Source organism: Malurus melanocephalus, unplaced genomic scaffold (genome assembly GCF_030028575.1).
Source record: "Malurus melanocephalus ecotype Western Australia unplaced genomic scaffold, MMel_1.1 scaffold_222, whole genome shotgun sequence".
Taxonomy (NCBI): Eukaryota; Metazoa; Chordata; class Aves; order Passeriformes; family Maluridae; genus Malurus; species Malurus melanocephalus.
The window spans coordinates 194,100-214,317 of NW_026623454.1; the positions used below are offsets into that span (position 1 = coordinate 194,100).

The following is a 20,218-nucleotide window of genomic DNA, read 5'->3' on the forward strand; positions in this document are numbered from 1 at the left end:
ACAGCAACACGGGATTGGTATAATATGCTAAATATATTAATTATATCAGGCATAATATACCTAACATTGGTATAATATACCTTAAAAGTATTTCAGGGAGARCTTAAGTGGCCAAAACACTCTCATAAAGCCAGCCCAGCTCTACCAGTTGAAAGAGATGATCCCAGGAAACATCAGTTTCTGCCAGTTCTGCATCTATGTTTGGGACGTCGGTAAACACAGCTGTGCCATTCTGSAATCCTGCTTTCTTACAGCCACTGCAAGCCTGAAATCCAGCTCTAACCTGATATTTGGAGGAGTTCTGTGCCATCTTTAGAAAGATGCTAGTCTGTCTCAAAAATCTGGATAGAGAAAAAGAGGCTGCAAATAWACCCACTTAAATTTCAATAGATTTTTGAGATTCTTTTGTTTTACGTGTATTAAAATGAAGGACTAGAAATCAATTCCCTTCAAGGCCGGAAATGTGAGATAGAAGCAAAAAAATATGACAAAGCATTTGATTCTAATTAAGGAAATGGCACTGGTTTTTTTCTTTTATTTTTTTCCAAAGTTATCCATAAAACTCTACACTGTAGCTAAAGAAGTGCAATAAATTCACCAAGTGAGTTACTTTATTTAATGTTAGCATTTATATCATGACCACTCCTAACCCTACYCTTCCAGATAAAGGACCATTGGTGCTTGTTCCCATTAATGCAGAGATATGCTTCTCATGTTCAGTGACCCARTTCCAAGAAGTATCACAATATAGAAGCCTATTTTCCACTTAATAAACATGCATAATTYCTGTGAATATTAGCAGTGATTATGCACACTTACACACTCTAGGCATATTCATCTAAACCCAGCGAATTCAAAAGATCTGAAGGAAAACGTATTTGGCCCTCTAGACTGYAAGAAACCCTAAAGAATGATAGGAACACTGGAGAGGTTTTTTTTTATTGGTATATTTTGTTTTAATGACCATTTTGTATATTAATTCCTTAGCTSTCTGCCCACAATGCTAATGAAGTTTTATGCAAGATAAAAGAATTAAGGACTTTTTAGGAGAGGAAAAAGGAAAATTAAGACAGCCAGTAAGGATTAAGCTTAACAGTTAGGGTATTGTCTTTGAAGAAGGAAATTCTAGGTTCCAGCTTTTCTGATGCTATTTCCTACAGAAAAAGAGGTTAATTGGGATATTGCCAGCAGCCCAGAAGCTCATATCTCATCGCAGGTAGATAAATGAGAGGGCAGATTCAAACAAAGACATGATAAATCACAAAATGGGTAAAGTTGGACAGCACCACAGTGGATCATCTGCTCTAAGCTCTCCCTCAAGCAGGGTCAGCCCAGAGCACATGGCACAGAACYGCATCCAGAGGGTTCTGGAATATCTCCAGTGAGGGAGGCTCYCCAGCCTCTCTGGGCAATCTGTTCCAGRGTTCAGTCACYGCACAGTACAGATGTTCCTGCTCRTRTTCAGGTGGAATTTCCTGTGCATCAGTTTCGTTTCYTCCTCCTGTCCTGTTGCTGAGCTCCACCCAGAGCCTGCTCCATCCCCTGACACCCTCCCCTTAGACAGTGACAGACCTTGAGGAGATCCCCTCTCAGTTATTTTTCTCGAGGCTGGACAGGCCCTGCTCCCTCAGCCTTTCCTYAYAACAGAGATGCTCCAGTCCCTCCATCATCTTTGTCACCCTCTGCTGCACCCACCTCAGGAGCTCCATGTCTCTCTCATCCTGAGGAGYCCAGAATGGACACAGCACTCCCAATGCACCTCACCAGGGCTGAGCAGAGGRGCAGGATCACCTCCCTCRACCTGCTGGCAATGCTCTTCTCTAATTGAYTCAGAGTTTTCTACAGCTTAAGGGGTACTTAAACCACTGTGATAAAGGTAAGGCAATTACATGATCTTCATCGCTTAAGAAAGAAAGCAAAGGACTCCAGTCAGTTGATTTTGCTTTTTCTACAGTTCTAGACAGTTCTTTGCTGTAGAAAGATGCAATTTCCACAGGAAAACAGATATATACCCTGGAGAAACATAGAACTTAGCACCATCTCCTGTCCTGAGCAATACCTTGTGGTTTTGCATGTTTGTTTACAAAATGCTGGCTTGGGTTTTAGCTTCCTCRGAATGTTTTCCACAGATTTCTTCCCCTCCCATGCTGTGTGCAGACTGTCAGGACAGGAAACTCAGTGTTTCAGAATTTATATCTCTTTGTGGCTCTGGGTTTACAGCAGGTAACCAACTCTTCAAGAAACCATTTCAAAAACTGCTGAAGCATTAATTTCATTCAGCACCATGGAGGGAAACACAAGCTCTAACAGTTWGCCAAAGATTTTGGATTCCAAGAAGAATCTATCTACCCAAAAATGGACCAGTATTTTTAATGAACCTATTATATCGCAGAAAATGTTCAATGTGCAACAGTATAAAGTAGATTTCTGCTATTAGCTAATTAGCTATTATCTGCTTACTTAAAAGAGGTATTCTTGACTAAATATTTTTATAGACACTTCCACYGAAGTGATTTTTCTGTGAAGCCCATTTGTGCAACTGCTATTTATTTTAAGCGCTGGATGATTTGTATTCATAATGGAAACTTCAATAGCAAATGTTTCCAAGCCAAACTAGAGCAATTCCCCTTTTAGTCAATACAGCTCTCATCTGCATCAGTAAACAGCAAACAATTGATGCAAATATGTAAAGCTGGAAGGGTTTGTGTTSAGTACCATGATGTCCACATCACACGTGTTCTGGAGGGTCCATTCCAGACCAACTCAAGCTTATTAGAAGGTATTAGATACAGTAACACATCAGGTGTGATCCCAGGAAACATCTAAGAAGCTTTCATTTAAAAAAAAAAAAAAAAAAAAAAAGAGTTTCTATGCTCCAACATTGTGTACCCCACTCTGTAATTCTGATGGAAGAGGAGATAACCAGGGAATTCACCTCAAAGTACTGCTAATATAAATTTTATGGATCTTTAAGCTGAGGATWWTTTCTACTGTTTTGTACTGTGAGGATATTTTTCTACTGTGTGTGACTGAAAAAAATAGGACTTTTATTTGCATCTAAATTAGGGGAGAAACACCTTTTTATCAACACACGTGAAAATGCACCACACAGCTCTCACGAACAAAGAAACAATGTCAACTTAGGTAAATGCAAATTGGAAATGAAGGGAAGCCTTGTATTTCTTTCCAATTTATATAGAACTATGGCARTCTTCTTCAGTAAAATCCAGTTCAGACCAACAGCTAAATGTCATCCCTCCCAAYTCTAAGTTCATGCAGAGAAATTACGAATCAATACATGCTTCATGTATTTTCACCSTGAATATCCTTTAAGTGAACTGAAATGCTATAAATGTAATCATAATGATTTGGGTCTCCTGCTGGTGGCTTCTCCTGGAAAGATCAAATTTCACATCTGGGGGCTTTATCTGCAGCCAGCAGCTGGGGCAGACAGAATGTCCTACATGGGAGAAATCACCACCACAGCCAACACTCAGACTATGAGCTCCTCAGAGATGTTATTTTACAAGCATTTCTGCATCAGAGAGAGAAGTAAAGTTCTGGATTTACTATGGCTAATCATATTTCTCCTCTGYAAAATTTATATTTTGCCCCAAATCGACATTAAATATAGGATGACAATAAACTGGACTAAATATATGGCAGTGCCTTTACAGAGCAAAAACAAAACCCCACAACTAGCAAAGCAAGGGACAGAATYGTATTTGATGTGAATATCTAAAGATACATGAGGCCATAAAACTAAAAGCTGGATATTGCAGCTTAGTAAGATTACAAAGCTGCCTTCAAATTTCAAGAGCAAAACACTGCTTGTGCTCTTCATGTTATTTTTTGCACAACCATCTCTGCAAACATGATGCTGAATTTACTCTCTGATGTTTTCATGAGTAAAGTATCTTGTGAAATATCTATGAACACTTCAAACAACTCTTTGAGGGAAGAACTCCTGGYGGTTCTGAGCTATTTTCTGAAGATATTTTTTTATCGTAGCACACAAAATCWTAAAAAAGAACCCCAAAATCCTTTACTGTGATTTTCCAGAAAGAAACAATGATTTATGAATAGTTGACATATTTAATTAGGAATTTTGTAAAGACAGTTTACTTTTCCCAGAAACATGTATGAGAAATGACTCGGTATTTGYTCTTGCTGGATGTGCAGTGAATACGGTTTAAAATGGAAGTTATAAATTATCAGTCAATAATAAGCATGACACCTGATGCTGTAAAAATTCTTTCATCTAAAATTTAATTCATTACAAAATCATTCGTTTCTTAAGAAAAGGATTGGAAGACAACATCTTCAGCCATAAATATTAAAATATGAAGCCAGAAGCTTATTCATGTAAGCTGAGTTAGAAGTTTTTAGTAGACCATTCCTCAGAAAAAGGGTTTAGCTAATAATTTGCAAAGTGATCTGGTTCAAGGCTGGAGAAATTTAGGAAAGAACTGTAGCATTAACATTTGCAGGAAAAGACAGTCCCACTTGTCGGCAAAAATTGTCAGTGTGCTCAATATTAACTACTTACATTTGAAAGGCTGTTTTATTTTTATTCAGCCTCACATTGTATTTATGAGCTGTTCTGATCCTACTGTTCATCACTGCCATTCAATATTTCTCCTAATTAACATCACTTTGAAGTCTCTGACCTTTAGGCAGACACTCAATTCTGAATTAAAGTATAATTATCKTTGTAACATGAATACACTTTTTATACTACCCCCATGTTCTTCTTGTTACAGAATAAATACATAATAAATGTAAGGGAAAGACTGAATTGAACTTGATAAAGTAATGAAAAAGAAGAAAATAAACAGCTCAGCCTGCTTTCCCTTTCCAAGGAAAACAAGGACAAATTGACAGGAGGGAAAAAATAAGGAAAAGACTTAAATTTTAGAGAAGAAATCATCTGTGCACAGTGCATAATTTATTTGCAGCCCACACTGTCATGAAACTTCACCACTTTTATGTAAGTATGTCCAGCAACCACATGGTTTATATTGAACAGGACCACGACCATCCTTTGAAGGTGAAAAAGGTCCTTGAATTTCAGAGCGCAGAGAATATATTACATTYCTCGTGAATAAATCACAGTTTTTCTCTAAACTTTTGGTTCTGGTCACTATAGTTACATGAATCACTGATGTGATGAGGGTAACACTTCCCACTCATCTCCTCATCCTCACCATTGCTTCTCCCATCAAAGTTATTCCTCAGTCTAAATGACCGACAGCTCTGGACCATATGTTTGCTTTACATTATTTCATAACTTTTTCCACAGTCAAAAAMCAGGAACTTAGCACATAACTTACTTTTACGTAGAGCTGCTGAAACTCCTCAAGGTTCAGTCTACCACTTGGACAGTCCTTTAGAAATCCTTTGTACCACTGTTTTAGCTCGTGTTCATTGAACTCCGTGCTCTTCACCAGATCCTCCATCACCTCAGGGGCCAGCTTACTATTTTGTTTCCCCATTTTGCCTTAAGAAGGAAGAAATAAATGAATACAATTAGCCAAGCGCAAAGATTTTAAACTGGAAATAGCCATATAACTTGAATTTAATGCTTGTTTTCTATTCACTGCTGCTTTCAGTCAAATGCAACTTCACAGATTCACTGGTGAATGTGAACCTAAGTTATGCTTGAACACTGGAGGCTAAAAATAGTTAGAAAAGCAACATTCTTCTTTCATTTAGGAATTTTAAGGCCTGGAGACCGACGATGCATTTGCCCTAAAATTAGGCAATTTACAGCTTTTCTTTGCAGCAAGATTGAAAAAAATTACATATTTTTTAATAGGAATACAGCAAAAAAATTTCACAGATTCATTCAGGGATGTCCACAGAATTCCTCTTTATCTTTGTCTTGAAAATATCTTTCAAGTGAGCTACTCCTCACAGGTCCAAGGCTGTGGAAAGKCTTGTAACATACAGCACTAGGTATTCCACTGGGAGGAAGCAACACAAGAGTCCACAAACTTGGACTACTCAAGAAATGACGAAACCAAACTGGAAAAATTAATTTAATTCTTATATATTTGTAGATATACATGCATACATAAACATATGTATAATTATATATTGAATGCATAGCTAACAAATATTAGATGGTTTACATTTCATCACTGTTTACATTTCATCACAACTCTGAGGATATTCACTGCACTTGTTATATACATTTTGTATACACTTAAAAATATCAAATAYAAAGCAGACAGAAATACAAAATTTGTGTGTGTGTAAAGATAAATACAGTAATTTCAGTATTACTCATRTTGGTCCTTTGAGATCCTTTCAGGTTCTTTGACATTTAACCAAAGATGTCCTTTAAGAGAGCTTTAGCGAAAACCTCAATTTTTTCCCCATTTTGCTAGAGTTTTTTTCATGACAGATGTCTTTCAGCTACTTTTAAATCAGATGACAGACAGCATTTAACTCGTCCTGCAGAGAACTGCAAAGCGATGAATAATTTCTTTCCAGAGCCTAGCTTTGCATTTCCATTTTTATCTCCAGTATAGCATCTGTGTCTAATGACTGCACCACACTGAATGCATTGATTTCTAGTCCATATCACCATCTATTCCTGATTTTAATCTATTGCTTTTGGCATCTTCCCCTGTTCCAAAAAGGAAGTTTCTTTCTCCTCAGAAGGACAAAGTTTATTCAGTTCCTAAAAATCAATATATTTATATAATTTCCTTTATGGGGATGTTCCCTGGGGAGGTGCAAAGTTAATAATTCTTATTGTTCTATGTGTGGCCAACACATCCCCTGGTGCCATACTGCAGCAGCACCAGTTCTGTTCCTAAAACACCTCATGGTCCTCCCTGGTCTAAACTTGCTGCTTGCTCCAAACTTTGAAGCTTTGCCAAGTTCCTGTGCATTTTTTGGTAAACTYGGGCAAATACGTGAGAGTTCAACCTTCCAGTTAATTGCCACAGGCAAAACTGTACATGCACTGTCCAGAACAAAAGGATGGGTTTGCAATTTATGACATTTAGARCAACTGCCCCAGCCTTATCTCTGAAGTCCCCATCTTCTCATGTATGACACTGACCCAGTTYGGCATAAATCTGAATTGAAATCCCTGGACACTAAAGTATATGAATGCAGTTATTTCTGTAGCTCCAACTCAGATAGCTTTTACATGAAACAATAGCTTTTAAAATTTTGTTTTATTCTTTATGGGGCATGCTTACTTCCCATTGTTTCTTTTTCAATTTACATTCCTTATGATCTTTTGCAGTCCTAAGGCTTTGCTTAGGACCCAGAAGACACCTAAAGATACACAGCAGTTATAGTAACTCTCCCAGGTAGATTCAAAAGGCACATTTTTGCTCTCTTAATTTAGCCAAGTTGCTTTTACTTGACTCTTCACCTGGATTCCTTTCCCATAAGTCTTTAACTCAACAACACTTACAGATAAAGAAAAGCATCCTCAATGGGCAAAAATCAGGTGTTGGCTGATCATTTTTCTGTTACAGCTATTCTTTTCTCTTTATCCACATTAGTTACAGCCCTTGGACCTGGCTCTACAGAGAGGTGGAACAGAACTGTGAACCTCAGCTCCACCTGCCAAAGCTGCCAATGTTGTTTTCAGTAACGTGAACAAAATCCACTCCAAAACATTGACAGAGCACGGGGTGCAGCTGCCTGTGTGCAAGAATACATGAACACACACACACACAGATCCCCTCACAACCTGCCATCACAATCACAGAAACGAGGCACCAGCTTTTTGCCTCTGTCATCCAGCTCCCTAATTTTGGGCAGCTGYTCATCTGCCACAGGTTGTCCAGTGAGTGCCAAACACCTTTCACCCATCTCTGACGCTCCTCACCACAGAATAATTTCTAGTAAAGGAAACCACAGCTGACATTTTGATAAACACTCTCAGAAACTATTTTTTCCACAGAACCAAACCAGTATTTGAGAAAGGCATAATTTGTGACTGCTGGGTTCTGTACTCTTATTTGCTGCTCCAGCACAGTGCATAATTTCATGCATTATTTATGCTCCAGCATGGTGCATAATCTGTTGGGCTCTGTTTGGGACAGAGTGAGAAAATTGACCAAGCTGGTTACAATGCCTTCCTGGAATTAGAAGCACTCATTCTTTCTTCATGTTTTAAAGCTTTTTTTCTTATGGAATTGAATTACAATCTGCAAGAAAGCTCAAGAGTGTCATAAAATTATCAAATATAAACTCACACTTCTGGCTCTGGGAGAACCATCTTTTGTGGGAATAAAAACTCAAATACATGGATAATCTAGTTAATCATATCCTAACATCTTCTAGAGCTTCAYTGAATCTCTTATTATTATTGAAAAAGTACAATCACCCATTAGCAATGAGTATGCTACTGCCAACACATTTAGTTTTCTAAAATGAAAACTATTTTTAATTAACTTACAATCACAGTTTCCTAAACACTCTTTTTCCTTGTGAAAATCTACAATATCTACAAAAAGAAGACAGGAGAGAACAGCTCCTGAACAGAATCACAGAAGAGGAAAGATCACTCTGCAAGCATTTTTTTGTTTAGTAAATTTTAGCACTTTCAACTATAAATTTGCTTCTAAGTGCCATATTTCCAAGCATGCAATGTGACAATCCAAGAATTGCTATTCATATTCTGTTGTGTTTCCTGGAAAAAAAAAATCATGAAGTGAGGGGGAAAAAAAAGGCAACAGGCTTCAATTCCAAACCACTGWGGGGGAGAAATTCATGATAACCAAGGAACCCGGTACGTGGGTGCCACACAGCATTGGTATGGTGTCGAGTCTGTTCCCTATGAGATTACTCTGGCAGAAGAATGGTTATTAGCACTAGCAAGGGCAACACAATCCAAATTAGAGATCAAGAAAAAYGCTAAAAGTCTACTGTTGTGCAACAAGTAGCAAGAGCAAGGGAGGTTGAGTTTAAAAACACATCACWTCTCTGGAACTCTTGAAGAGGACATCAGCTACCCAGAGAAGATTGCTTTTCAACAATACTTAGTAGGCTACTCCAGTTCTTCATTATGCAATACCTTAATTGCTGCTTTTGCAGATCCATGGAAAGTCAGATTTAAAAGATGGAATTTTACTAAACAGCCAAAGCAGTCCAGGCTGTGCCAGCAGCTGGAAGGGGCAATATGAGGATGAATCTGCCTGCTCTCTGCCCTGCTGGACCTCAGGAGGCCCACACCAGACAGTTTCTCCAGTTTAGGGTCTGGTATTGTTTGTTTGCTGTCTTTCCTGCAATGCTATCATGTGTCCCACTCATGCTTGTGTTTCAAAAGCTCTCCACTCTCCACTCATCATCCAAACCTTCTGGCCAAGGGCATGTTTTTTTTTGTTTTTTTTTTTTTTGTTTTTTTTCCTTAGCATGTTTTACAGCTTTATCAAGTCTGCCTCTCCCACTTTGGTTTGCCAGTAGCAAACTTCCAGTGTGAGCACAGTTTTACAAAACAAGATTTCACTAAATACTTAGAAGCAAGAAGTTTAATTTCAATAGCAAAACGAGACTTACAGAATCTTGTTTACTGTTTAACGACTTCAAAATGCCACAAAGTGTTGTTTATACAGCTCCATTCTCAGTCTTTCTTTCCCCTCCTCTCATTCCCCTTCACCCTCCTTGGCATGTGCTAAGTGTTCAAAGGGACCAAGTGCAAACAAATGGAACCCTGGCAGCTCCTAAAGGAAGAGTAAAGTGATTGCTGCCAAAGATCTCCTATTTGTACTGAAAAAGGACCCAAATCCCATTGAGAATACAGCACCAACAATGTTCCACAATGTCCRTAAAACCCTAAAGCTCTGTTTTGTTTTGCTTGCTTGCTTCAGACGTATTTATACAAACCCATTTTCTTTCCAAGTATCATCAGGAGAAGTGTTGCCAGCAGTTTGAGGGAGGTGATCCTTCCCCTCTGGTCAGCACCGGTGAAACCTCTCACCATCCCCCAGGTCCATGGGTCCAGTGCTGGGCTCCCTGTTCCAGACAGACATGGACTTAATGGATTCCAGCAAAGGGTCACAAAGGGGATGGGCACTGGTCATAAAACAGAAATCTGAGAGGGCAGGGGGTGCTCAGCCTGGAGAAGAGAAGGTTCAGGGCACCTTATCAATGTGGGTCTAAATGCCCAATGTGGGAAACAGAGAGAGCAGAACCAGGCTCCTTTCAGAGGTGCCCAGAGGGACAAGAGGCAATGGGCACAAMATTTGAATTCAGGAAATTCTGTCTTTGTGTAAGAAAACACTTTTTTACTGTGCAGRTGATCCAACACTGAAGGAGGTTACCCAGAAAAGTTGTGRAGTCTCAATACTTGAAGATWTTTAAAACCCAACTGGAGACAGCTCTGAGCAATCATCTATAGCTGACCATGCTTGAGCAGGGGCTTGGATTTGAGCATCTTAGGAGGCCCCAGTCTTGGTGATTCTGCCATTCTGTGAAACRTGGGGAAATGGGGCAGTCACACCACCTATTTTTGATACCCACAGTAGCTGCCTAATTTCACTAAATTGCCATGTGGGTAGCTGAGGGRAAAAGTGCTCATTCAAGGGAACATTTGGAGGAGAGGTATTGGTGACTGAAACYACCTCCCTCCCCACAGAAAGATTCACCTCGTAACCCTGGGCACAAGCACCAAGCACAAGCACCAAYGATTTGTGCTACCCCATCTTATTCYCATGTGCTCTGGCTGCTTTGGCACCTGCCCATGCTCACACTCCTGCTTTTCCAGTAATTCTGCAGGAGCTGAAGTAGCTGGTAGTCAACCAACACCCCTGCAGCCTCATGAGGTCTGTGCATTAAATGAATTCCCTTGTATGGTGCATGTTTTTCTCGCTCTTCCCTGACTTTGGGAAGTGGGAATGAGTCGTGTGGACTATGCCAGAAGCAAATGACAACACTCAGTTTGCCAGCTCAGCTGTGCTGGCAGGCACTCATTAGGCTGGAAGGGAAAGCTGTGGTTCATCCCCACCCCTCTGCCCACTCCCAGCCCACAAGCTCCCACAGGAACGTGCTGACTCCTGGGGACGACATGTGCAATCCAGGCGTTGAGCAAGCAAGYGTGGTGGGCGTCTTTGCAATCCTTGACACAATGCAAATCTATAAACGGCACATCAAACAGTGCTTAGACTCCAACAGGCACACAAATATATAGGGGTAACAAAACCTCAAACAATTAATGCTGGGGAAAGCAGRGAACTACGTCTATAATCTATAATAGCAGGATAATTTTCACAAGATTTTTACGCAGGCTGTTGATCAAATTTCCAGCCGTTAGAGTTCTGATAACTCTAACTCCTAACAACTCCCAGCATTGTTCCTTTCTCTTAAGGCTGCTTCAGATACTGCCTTTTTTCTACTAATGTAGCATGAAGGACGGATAGAAAAAGGCTATCAAGCCATACAGATGCCTCCTTCCTTCAAAAAACAACTTTTATTGTTTTACAGAAGAAGAAATTTGGAGTGATTGTCTTTCACATACAAAACAGYGGCCTCATACCCAAAGCCCTATGGAAAGAAGTACTCAAGGGACTATTTTTGTGGAAAATAAGAGGAATATTCCCATCTYCATGGAGACAGAGTCTTCATTAGGGGCTGTGATCACAGGACAAGGGGCAATGGTGTTCACGTGAAAGAAGGTACATTTATCCAGGATATAAGGAAGACATTTTTCACAATAAGGGTGCTGAGGCACTGGAACAGATTGTTCAGAGAAGTTGARGATGCCCCATCCCTGAAGGTGTTCAAGGCCAGGYTGGACYGGGCCCYGGTAGAAAGTTCCCTGCCCATGGCAGGGGGGTCAAATTGGATGATCTTTAAGTTCCCTTCCATCCCAAACTCTTATACAATTATATTTTCCCTAGGCAATCAGTGAAGCATCTCCTCACATCAGTTGTCAACACAATTTCTAAGMCAGCTTGCATGAAGCAGGGATAGTTGAGCCCTGTCCTATACCTTGCATAACAGATTCACTCAGGAAAGCCCTTTTTTCTCCCAATACATGATAGAGATGAAAATATTTTAGAGAAGGTTCTGGCACTGTGGMATACCAGCTCTTAAGCTTCTGTCACGATCTAAGTCCTACACTATGATTAAACCTTGTGAAAAAGGGGTCAGTCAGCTTAGAAGGGACTTTCTCCCTTCACTGTCTCTCCTGTAAGCCGGTCAACTCAATCCTCTTCAGTTTACTTCATGATGTCAGGGCATCTGTGGCTCTCCAAACCCCCACAGCACACAAACTCCTCCACTGAGCTCAGTCCTACTCCTTTCTCAGAGCCCCKGGATCCAAACACACAGCAGCACCTTGCCCACAAGAAGGGCTGCAGCACCTGTAGGAGTGGGAGATAAAGGAATCCACCTGCAGGTTTTTGCTGTCAGGACAGAAAAGGCAGCAAAGAGCACCACACCTGACACWGCAGAGGCACCTGGGGCAGAGGGTGCCCCACACAGGGGCAGCCCAACGGGGCTGGGCAATGCCAAGAGCTGYGGCCCCTGACCCTGCTAGGCAGGGCTGAGCACTACACAGTCTTCAGAGGTCCCTGCCAATCTCCACAGTTCAGAGCCTCAAGAACTGCAGACATCCTTTCAGCAGTAATTGTGGAAGAAAATTGATTATCAGGTATAGGTAGAGTTAATATACTTCCATATTGTTATATTGCCCATCAGTGAGCTCATGTTACTCCCCCTACCCAGAAACAAAATTGACCCTGAGCTAACAGCTTCCTCCTTCACATAAAATCTAGGGYTCTATTTTGAGTTTTCAATCAGCCATGAGCAGAAAAATGAAAGAATTTACATGTATGCATGTATGAGGAASAACTTCTTCAATGTGCAGGTGACCAAGCACTGGAACAGAYTGCTGTTGTGGAGTCTCCCTCGCTGGAGATATTCAAGAACCATCTGGACACAGTCCTGTGCCATGTGCTCTGGGATGACCCTGTTGAGCAGGACCAGAGAACCCACTATGGTCCCTTCCAATGTGAGCCATTCTGTGACTGATTGTGTAACACCATATGGAAATTAGAAACAGTCATGATTTACTGCTGATAACACGAACCTCAAACCATGGGTGAAACAAACAGGCMAGGTTCTGATTGATATGGCACTACAGCAAAAACTGGAATACATCCAGTGATTTCAGATTACTTTACTGGCTTTACCAAATATCAGATTCAGGCCTGTAATCTCCCTGTGTAAAAGAAATGGGGGGAGGGGGGGGAAATAGAGAGTAATGGCATTAAGGAATGCAATTATCCAACAAAATTGAATAATAAATGGAGAAAAGACTTTTAAGCAAAAGAAGAGAGATATATTTTTAAATTTTATTTGAAATGAGATGGATGTTCAATTAGATTCTAGCAATATAAAAACATTTGAAAGGGTAAAAACTGTGAGGGGGATGCYCTAACATAACAATGACTGATGTGTAAGGGTTTGTTTTTTTTTTTCTCTAGGTGACTAGAAAGCTAAGATTGGATTMATTTCATTAAAAGTAAGTGTTTTCTTTTAAGTCTGGAAGCAAAAGGGTCTTCTCTACATTTTCAACATGAAAATCAAGGGCAATACCAGACCCACAAGTAGGTCCATTGTTCATGCAGCCCTGAGTCACAGTAGGGCTCTTTTCAAAGCCTGATACTGAAGCCAGCAGCTTGGGTAGAAACTCCCCTGCAGACACAYGGTCTGAATGACATGGCAGGGTCTTATTTCTGACCCCTTTTCTTATTTGGATTGGGAAATTGCTTACAAATGGCCATAGCTGGCTTTTCTCCCWTGCAAGTGGACATAGATGACAGGACAAAGTGTAAGGCTGAGACTYACTTGAGTTGTTCAACAAGACAAAAGTGCTCACTTAGTTTTAGACTTAGAAAAACAGGGACAAAATCCCTCTTTTGTTTGTTTTTTCTCTCAGACTCTWTCAGACACCACATGGAGGAGTGTCCACATTTCTGGAGAAAGTTTARCTCTGAATGATCCATTGTCCTTAAGAAAATTATTTTCTTCCTCCTTACCTCCATTATTTTCCTTTGATACATAATAATTCAAACTTGTTGTTTGTGGCTTATTCTTTTTCCAAGTCCACTTCTTTTCCAATTTTTCAACAGAATTTAGTGATTTATATGTTCTACAGAATTTAGTGATTAATTTCTGAGAAYAATCAGCTTGTTAATGCTGAGTGTCAGACACATATGTGAGTACATCTGTTGCCATAGTTTCATTTTGCTATTGGTCCAGTTCTATTGACAGTAGTGATCARTAAATAACAAGGTGTGGATTGAGGAGGAAGACTCACTTTTCAACAGTGGAACGAGTATTTTCTTCACTGGACTGTTGCCCAATAAATACAAGTGTCTTGTAAATAATAACCCGAAAATGCCTGCCCAACATTTACTTTTCTCTAGTAATTCATATGATTAATACAATTGCAATCACCTAATTATCCAGAATGCTCCAACATCAGAGTCTTGATTRCTGTGACAAATTTGTTTTGTACCTTCTATGAAATATGAGTTTTTGATTGCTTTTGCTGAGGTTTTATTCTAAAATATGGTTCCCAATAGGCTTCCCCTCATGAGATGAGAAATCTGTAATCTCCTGTACATTACCACTTCAAAGTGGCCACTGGAACAAGYTACACATCAGCATTACACAAAGAGCACTTTCTGAGCCTTGCATGTCAAAAGAGTGGTTTAAACAGTTTTAGAAATTTCAGAGGTCTATCCACTATTCAGCACTGCACCTTTTATGAGACAGTTGCTGCAAACATCTCTTTTTGGGGGAAGATGGAGAGGGCATGCCTAAATTATAGCTTCCCTGAGTATGTTCCAGTGCTCTGGAACCATGGGAAAACGTTTGTGTAGACTGCAAACATCCATCTAGTCTTGCTAAGCCAAAGTGCACCAATATTTCCTCTGCCCGAGATACAGAATTGTCAATTTGTAGAGACTGGTGTCAATTCTGTTGCCAATTACAATGTTGCTTTTCTTTGAGATAAAAAATTATTGAAGATTGATGCTTGGGGATAAGATTTTAGACTTCAGTCATTGCCCTGATTTCATTTACATTTACACACAATTTTTTTCTTCTTAGTTTTCATTTGTTTGTAAATAAATATTCATTTATCCTGTCATAATGCTATAAAAAAGTAATATAATGCTATTAAAAAGTAATATGTGCTTTCTCTCCACTTGTATTACAGGATGTGTTCTTATTTGCTGTTTTATTGCTAGTTTGAAATGCCACTGTACTCTTCTGTTTGATATGTGCAAAGCCAAATTCTGTAAGCTGGCATGCTTACCAAGAAGTACTTTTACTGTTCACCTTMCAGCCTCATTTTAATTTGAGTTTTGAACCCATCAGGTGCCTTTTTAGGACCACATCTCTGACTCATAAGTCATTGGCTTTACTCAATAGTACACACTTCAGTCTTCATTTATATCCACATTCCTCATCACAACTCTTAAACAATACTGCTCTGCCTTCTGCAAAGGTGGATTAATCAAATCTTTGCTGTTTAAAAAGTCAGTTGTCTTTGATCCCTCTGCAGTCAATGGAGATGGCCAAAAATTTCAGTGATTCACCCCGTGCAGAGAGAGGTGTCTGCAAGAGGCGGGATGAATATATGCATGCGAATTTTAAGACAGAATGAATCAGCAAGGGTCTCTTTCTTTCTGCCGCTTGTAGAAGCAGCCTTGTAAACCTTCTTAGATCTGAAACTGGATTTCTAAATGCTTAAAGTGATGCAAGAAAAATCCCACCTTGCTCATTGAYTGGATAACCCAATGCTGTTCCTGATCTCACTTGGAAAAACATACATTTGCCAAAGTTGATTGTTATTCCTATGCATCACAATACTTATTCAGGTGTGATTACAAGTGCAACATGCTGCACCAAATGCAATCCTTCCTAAAATGCTATTTACTTCCATCAAAGCAGTRGAAAAACTCTTTTCCAGGCCCCCACAAACCCCACAAAATAGTTATAAATAGCTGAACTGCAGAGATCAAACCGTTCAGAATTGTTTTATTATGCCCTTGTCATTTCCTGCTTTTTCCTCAACCCAGTTCATAACCAAGTAAAGCCCTGGCCTCTAATAAAAATATTTTTTTTATTATAATTAAATATTATATTATTTTGTAACAAATTTCACTCTGACTATCTATGTGCTGTATTAATTTCTCCAACTTATTTCTCATATCCAGGTCCCTCTTTACCCAACAGAGTCCCTTTAGCAGCCACATCCAGTCGTGCAAGTTTCTGTCTCACTGTCTGGATCCACAGGGAGAAGCAGGTACAGCTAGAACTGGGAATTACAGCAGCCAAGATCAGTGCTTGGACTGGTTTTTGTCCTTTCCCAACACACACAGCAGTGAGAGGGTCTCTTTTTCATCTAGTCCATGTTCCTGTGTCCTGTGATGACGACTGTGGCTCACAAAAGATGGAGTAAAACTCTGAGTAGTGATATTGGCACATGACCTATAGACAGTGTTGTGATAAATGAAATAAACATAAGCTAACACATACCTTCTATGCTTCTGTGCTATTTTTGCATGAAAAGGAGCAACCCAGACTCTGCTTGCTGCTGAGCACCCATCCATGGCTGCTGGGCATGAGCTGATTTCAACAGATCATTTTGACCTATGGGCTAAACACTGCATTACTAAAAACCACATGGCTGTATTATGGCTGATATTAACAGAAGTGGTTAGTGGGAAAGCAGATTACAGCTTTTTATTTTACTAAAAACCTTTCAAAGTCAAAATAAAGTGTTTATATCATTGTGGCTAGTGATCCATTGGTGCAACGCTCACCCCAAATTCATTATAAAAGAATCGTCAGAACTATCCCTTGTGACKGCCTCAGATGGAGCATGAATAAATGCCGAGGAAACATATTACTGGGAAGATGAATCATAATTCTGCAGAATGAAATCAATGGCTTTACACCTTTGAGTTGGACACTGAGGGTTGATCAAAAATGTTACTCATACAAACGAGTGAACAGATGAATCACGTACACAGCTTGAACAGGAAAAATGTACTTAAAATTCTACCAGCAGTAGCATTGACTATGAAAGAAAGACAGAAGAAAACCTGAAAATGCTTTCGTAAGGTAGATGTTRCAAATAAAAATTCTTTCTTTGTACTATGAAATGCAAGGTTTTCCCCTCACTTTTGATATTATACTTTGGCATAAATGTAAAAACTTTACTTRGAGTGGTTGCATGGCTCATTTGAARTAATATTTTTGTTCCTTCAATCTAGCTCTAAGCAGGCAGGTTGATAAGAAAGATGAAATGCCCTAACAAGTACCCACTGGTATGAATGAAGCCATTCCAGTCAACTCAGCTGCCGAGACACAGGATRTCCCATGTGGATGTCTCAGTCACCTTAGGCCCTTTCAGGTGGCACTGGACACCTCTGCTTAAGCAGCTGGATCAGCCAAATGAGATCCTGCCCTCCTGACATACACAGCTARCTCAGAATCACAGAATCTTTAGCTGGAATAAACCTCTGTGATCAATTCCAACTGTTACCCCAGCACCGTGTCCACCACTAAACCACATTCCCAAGTGACAYGTCCATGTGCCTTTAAACATTGACGGGAATGGTGACACCACTGCCTCCCTGGACAGCCTATTCCAATGCCTGACCACCCTCTGAGTTAAAAAAAATTTCTCCTAATATCCAATCTAAACTTCTAATGCAACTTGAGGCCGTTTCATCTCATCCTTCACTTGTTACCTGSGAGGAGAGGCCAACCCCCACCACCAGCTTGAACCTATCAAACCAGTTAGATACCACAGTGCCCTGTTTCCATAAAGAAAAGTTTTTTCAGAGAAAAGTCACTGCAGAGAAACGTCACTCACTGAAATTAATTCATCAATAATCTATAGGCTCTCTTTGTATCTATAGGCTCTTCCTGTGGAGTCTGTGAAAAATGCCTGCAATAAGGGCAATAAAGTGTTTCTGATCTTGCTTTACMCACTGAGGTTGCTGTGCAATGCTGTGCTGGCCCCCACGCTGTGAGCCTTGCTGCCCCCTCGATCGAGCACACACGCCAGAGCAGAGGGCACGTGCAGCCAGCTGCTGTGTCAGCAGTGCCCAGAGCAGAGCTGATAACTCACCTACTCTTTGTGCCTGTGCACCAACCCAACCACAGAACCACAGAATTGGCCAGGCTGGAAAGGATCTTTATGAACATCGAGTCCAACCATTAACCCAGCACTGCCAATTCCCCTTTGCTATTTCATAGAATAATGCACAAGAAGTCCAAATCACAGTCGATCTCCAAGTAATTTTTCAGCCTTTACTAGTATTCTCAATGGATATTGGTGCAAAAAGGTCGAAGCTGGAAATGTGTGAAACTGAACTGGTCCCACCATGACTGAATTTGGAAGTATTCACTGACACCTGGGCTTCTTCTGGGAGATTCCCTTTCCAGAGCCACCAATCCCATTTCTGTCATAAAGCATAAAATTGATTAAAATTCTTAATATGGCTTTAATGCAGACTGAGAACATGAGYTCTTTAGTACAGACTGCCTCTGTTACATGGGCAAGCCCAGCATCAAAAAGCAATAATGCATACAACCATCACCTGGTGTTTCCTCATTCATCAGCACACTTCGAAATCACTCACAGGTAATAYAGATGAGCCTCACAAACCCTTCTTCCTGGAAAAAGGTAAGTATTTTTACAGATAACAGAGCTACTAGCAAGGTTATATATTGAAAGGAAAAAATAATGCACTCTGACATTAATATTGATAGAAACTGCAAAATGAGCAAAAAGGACAAAGCAAAAGGAATGCTGGCTGTCTCAGAGGAGACTCTGTGTCCCCAGTACAGGAACCTCATTATTATTTCATGACCTTAATGGCAAGCCCCTGAGCCTCATGGATGTCCTTCATAACTAAAAATTACAAACACAACCCAGTACATTTCAGCTATGCAGCTATTGAAAGCTGTTAGCTATTTCTTCTAGTTTTGACTTCATTTCTGCAAGACAGCAAAGTAAAACATAAAACATTCCACGGGTCCCAGATATGAATCACAGCATACAGTCTTTCTGCTAAAAGAGGCACCAGAGGGAGGGAGGGAGAGAAAGAAAGCTCCTCATGCTAAAGGACAACACAATTTCATCATTTCATACATTAAAAGTAATTGGAACAATTTCTCCCAACTGTTTTTCAATGAGAGCTCTACTGGAAAAAAATTTTTATAAAAACTGGCTACTGTGGCTGGGTTAATAAAACTGATAAATTGCTCAGCTRAATCCAGTGTGTGCAAACATACTTTTTTTTGGTGGAATAATAGAAGGTATACAAAAAGAAAAAATAAAGAGAGTCTAAATTTCAGTAGTATTTACCATGGCCAAGAATAATAAAATCTACAGAATCTACAGGCAAAAGAGACCAATACAACACACCACACATTTGTAGTACCACATCATCCATCTTCATCCAATTTCCATGCCTCATCCTGCAAAGGACAACAAGTTTATTGTGTTTTGGGCTTTTTAAGTTTAAAGACATTCCTACTTTTCAGATCATTTTCTAAAATGCTTGTTTTTCTAGGACACACAGTTCAGGAGTTATATTTTTGGTATATCAGTGCATGAAGAACTCCTTCTGCAAAGTACACAGAGAGCTKCTACAAAGGAACAGCTCTGGGGAAGGCCATAGCAACACATTCTATGAAACAGAAAAAAAAACAAATGGTGACACAGATAAAAATATGGAGGAGAACAAATAAAAGCTATATAAACATTTAAATTATTATAAAAGTCACAAAAAAATACTGTCTGAGTTCCTTCAGTTTAGCAACCACCAGGATAAAGCAATTGATGGAGGTTGCTAAGCACAGACAAGCTGACTCAGAAATCTTTCCAAAGGTCTCAAAATTGCAAATCTAAAATATCAGCCTACAGTTCTATTAAATTGTCTAGGAARATGAAATTTTCTTCTGATTCACTGTCCACCTTTGGTAGATAAAGACCCAGTGAGGAAACTGTTTTAGAAAACCTAGCAAGAAAAAGACATTATTGTAGGCTATGAATCCTGGAAAGCATGACATATAACCCTAATTCTCAAGGGCAGGATGTTTTTTCCTAACTTAGGGCTCTCTGTTGCTGAATTGTCCACGGGAATAGTCGAGGTCTGTGGAACTGAACTACCAAGGTGCTGGATAAAAAAGAAAAAGTAACCACAAAAAG

At 39.8% G+C, this 20,218-nt stretch overlaps 1 protein-coding gene across 1 annotated transcript in view; it reads right to left on the reverse strand.

Annotated features, from left to right (window-relative positions):
* VSNL1 (visinin like 1) overlaps positions 1 to 20,218 on the reverse strand; it is an 86,362-nt gene that overhangs the window by 41,633 nt on the left and 24,511 nt on the right. The window contains exon 2 of the mRNA XM_057374302.1: positions 5,334 to 5,500. Coding sequence (XP_057230285.1) covers positions 5,334 to 5,495 — 162 coding nt within the window. The 5' untranslated portion in view covers positions 5,496 to 5,500. The remainder of the gene's footprint in view (positions 1 to 5,333; positions 5,501 to 20,218) is intronic.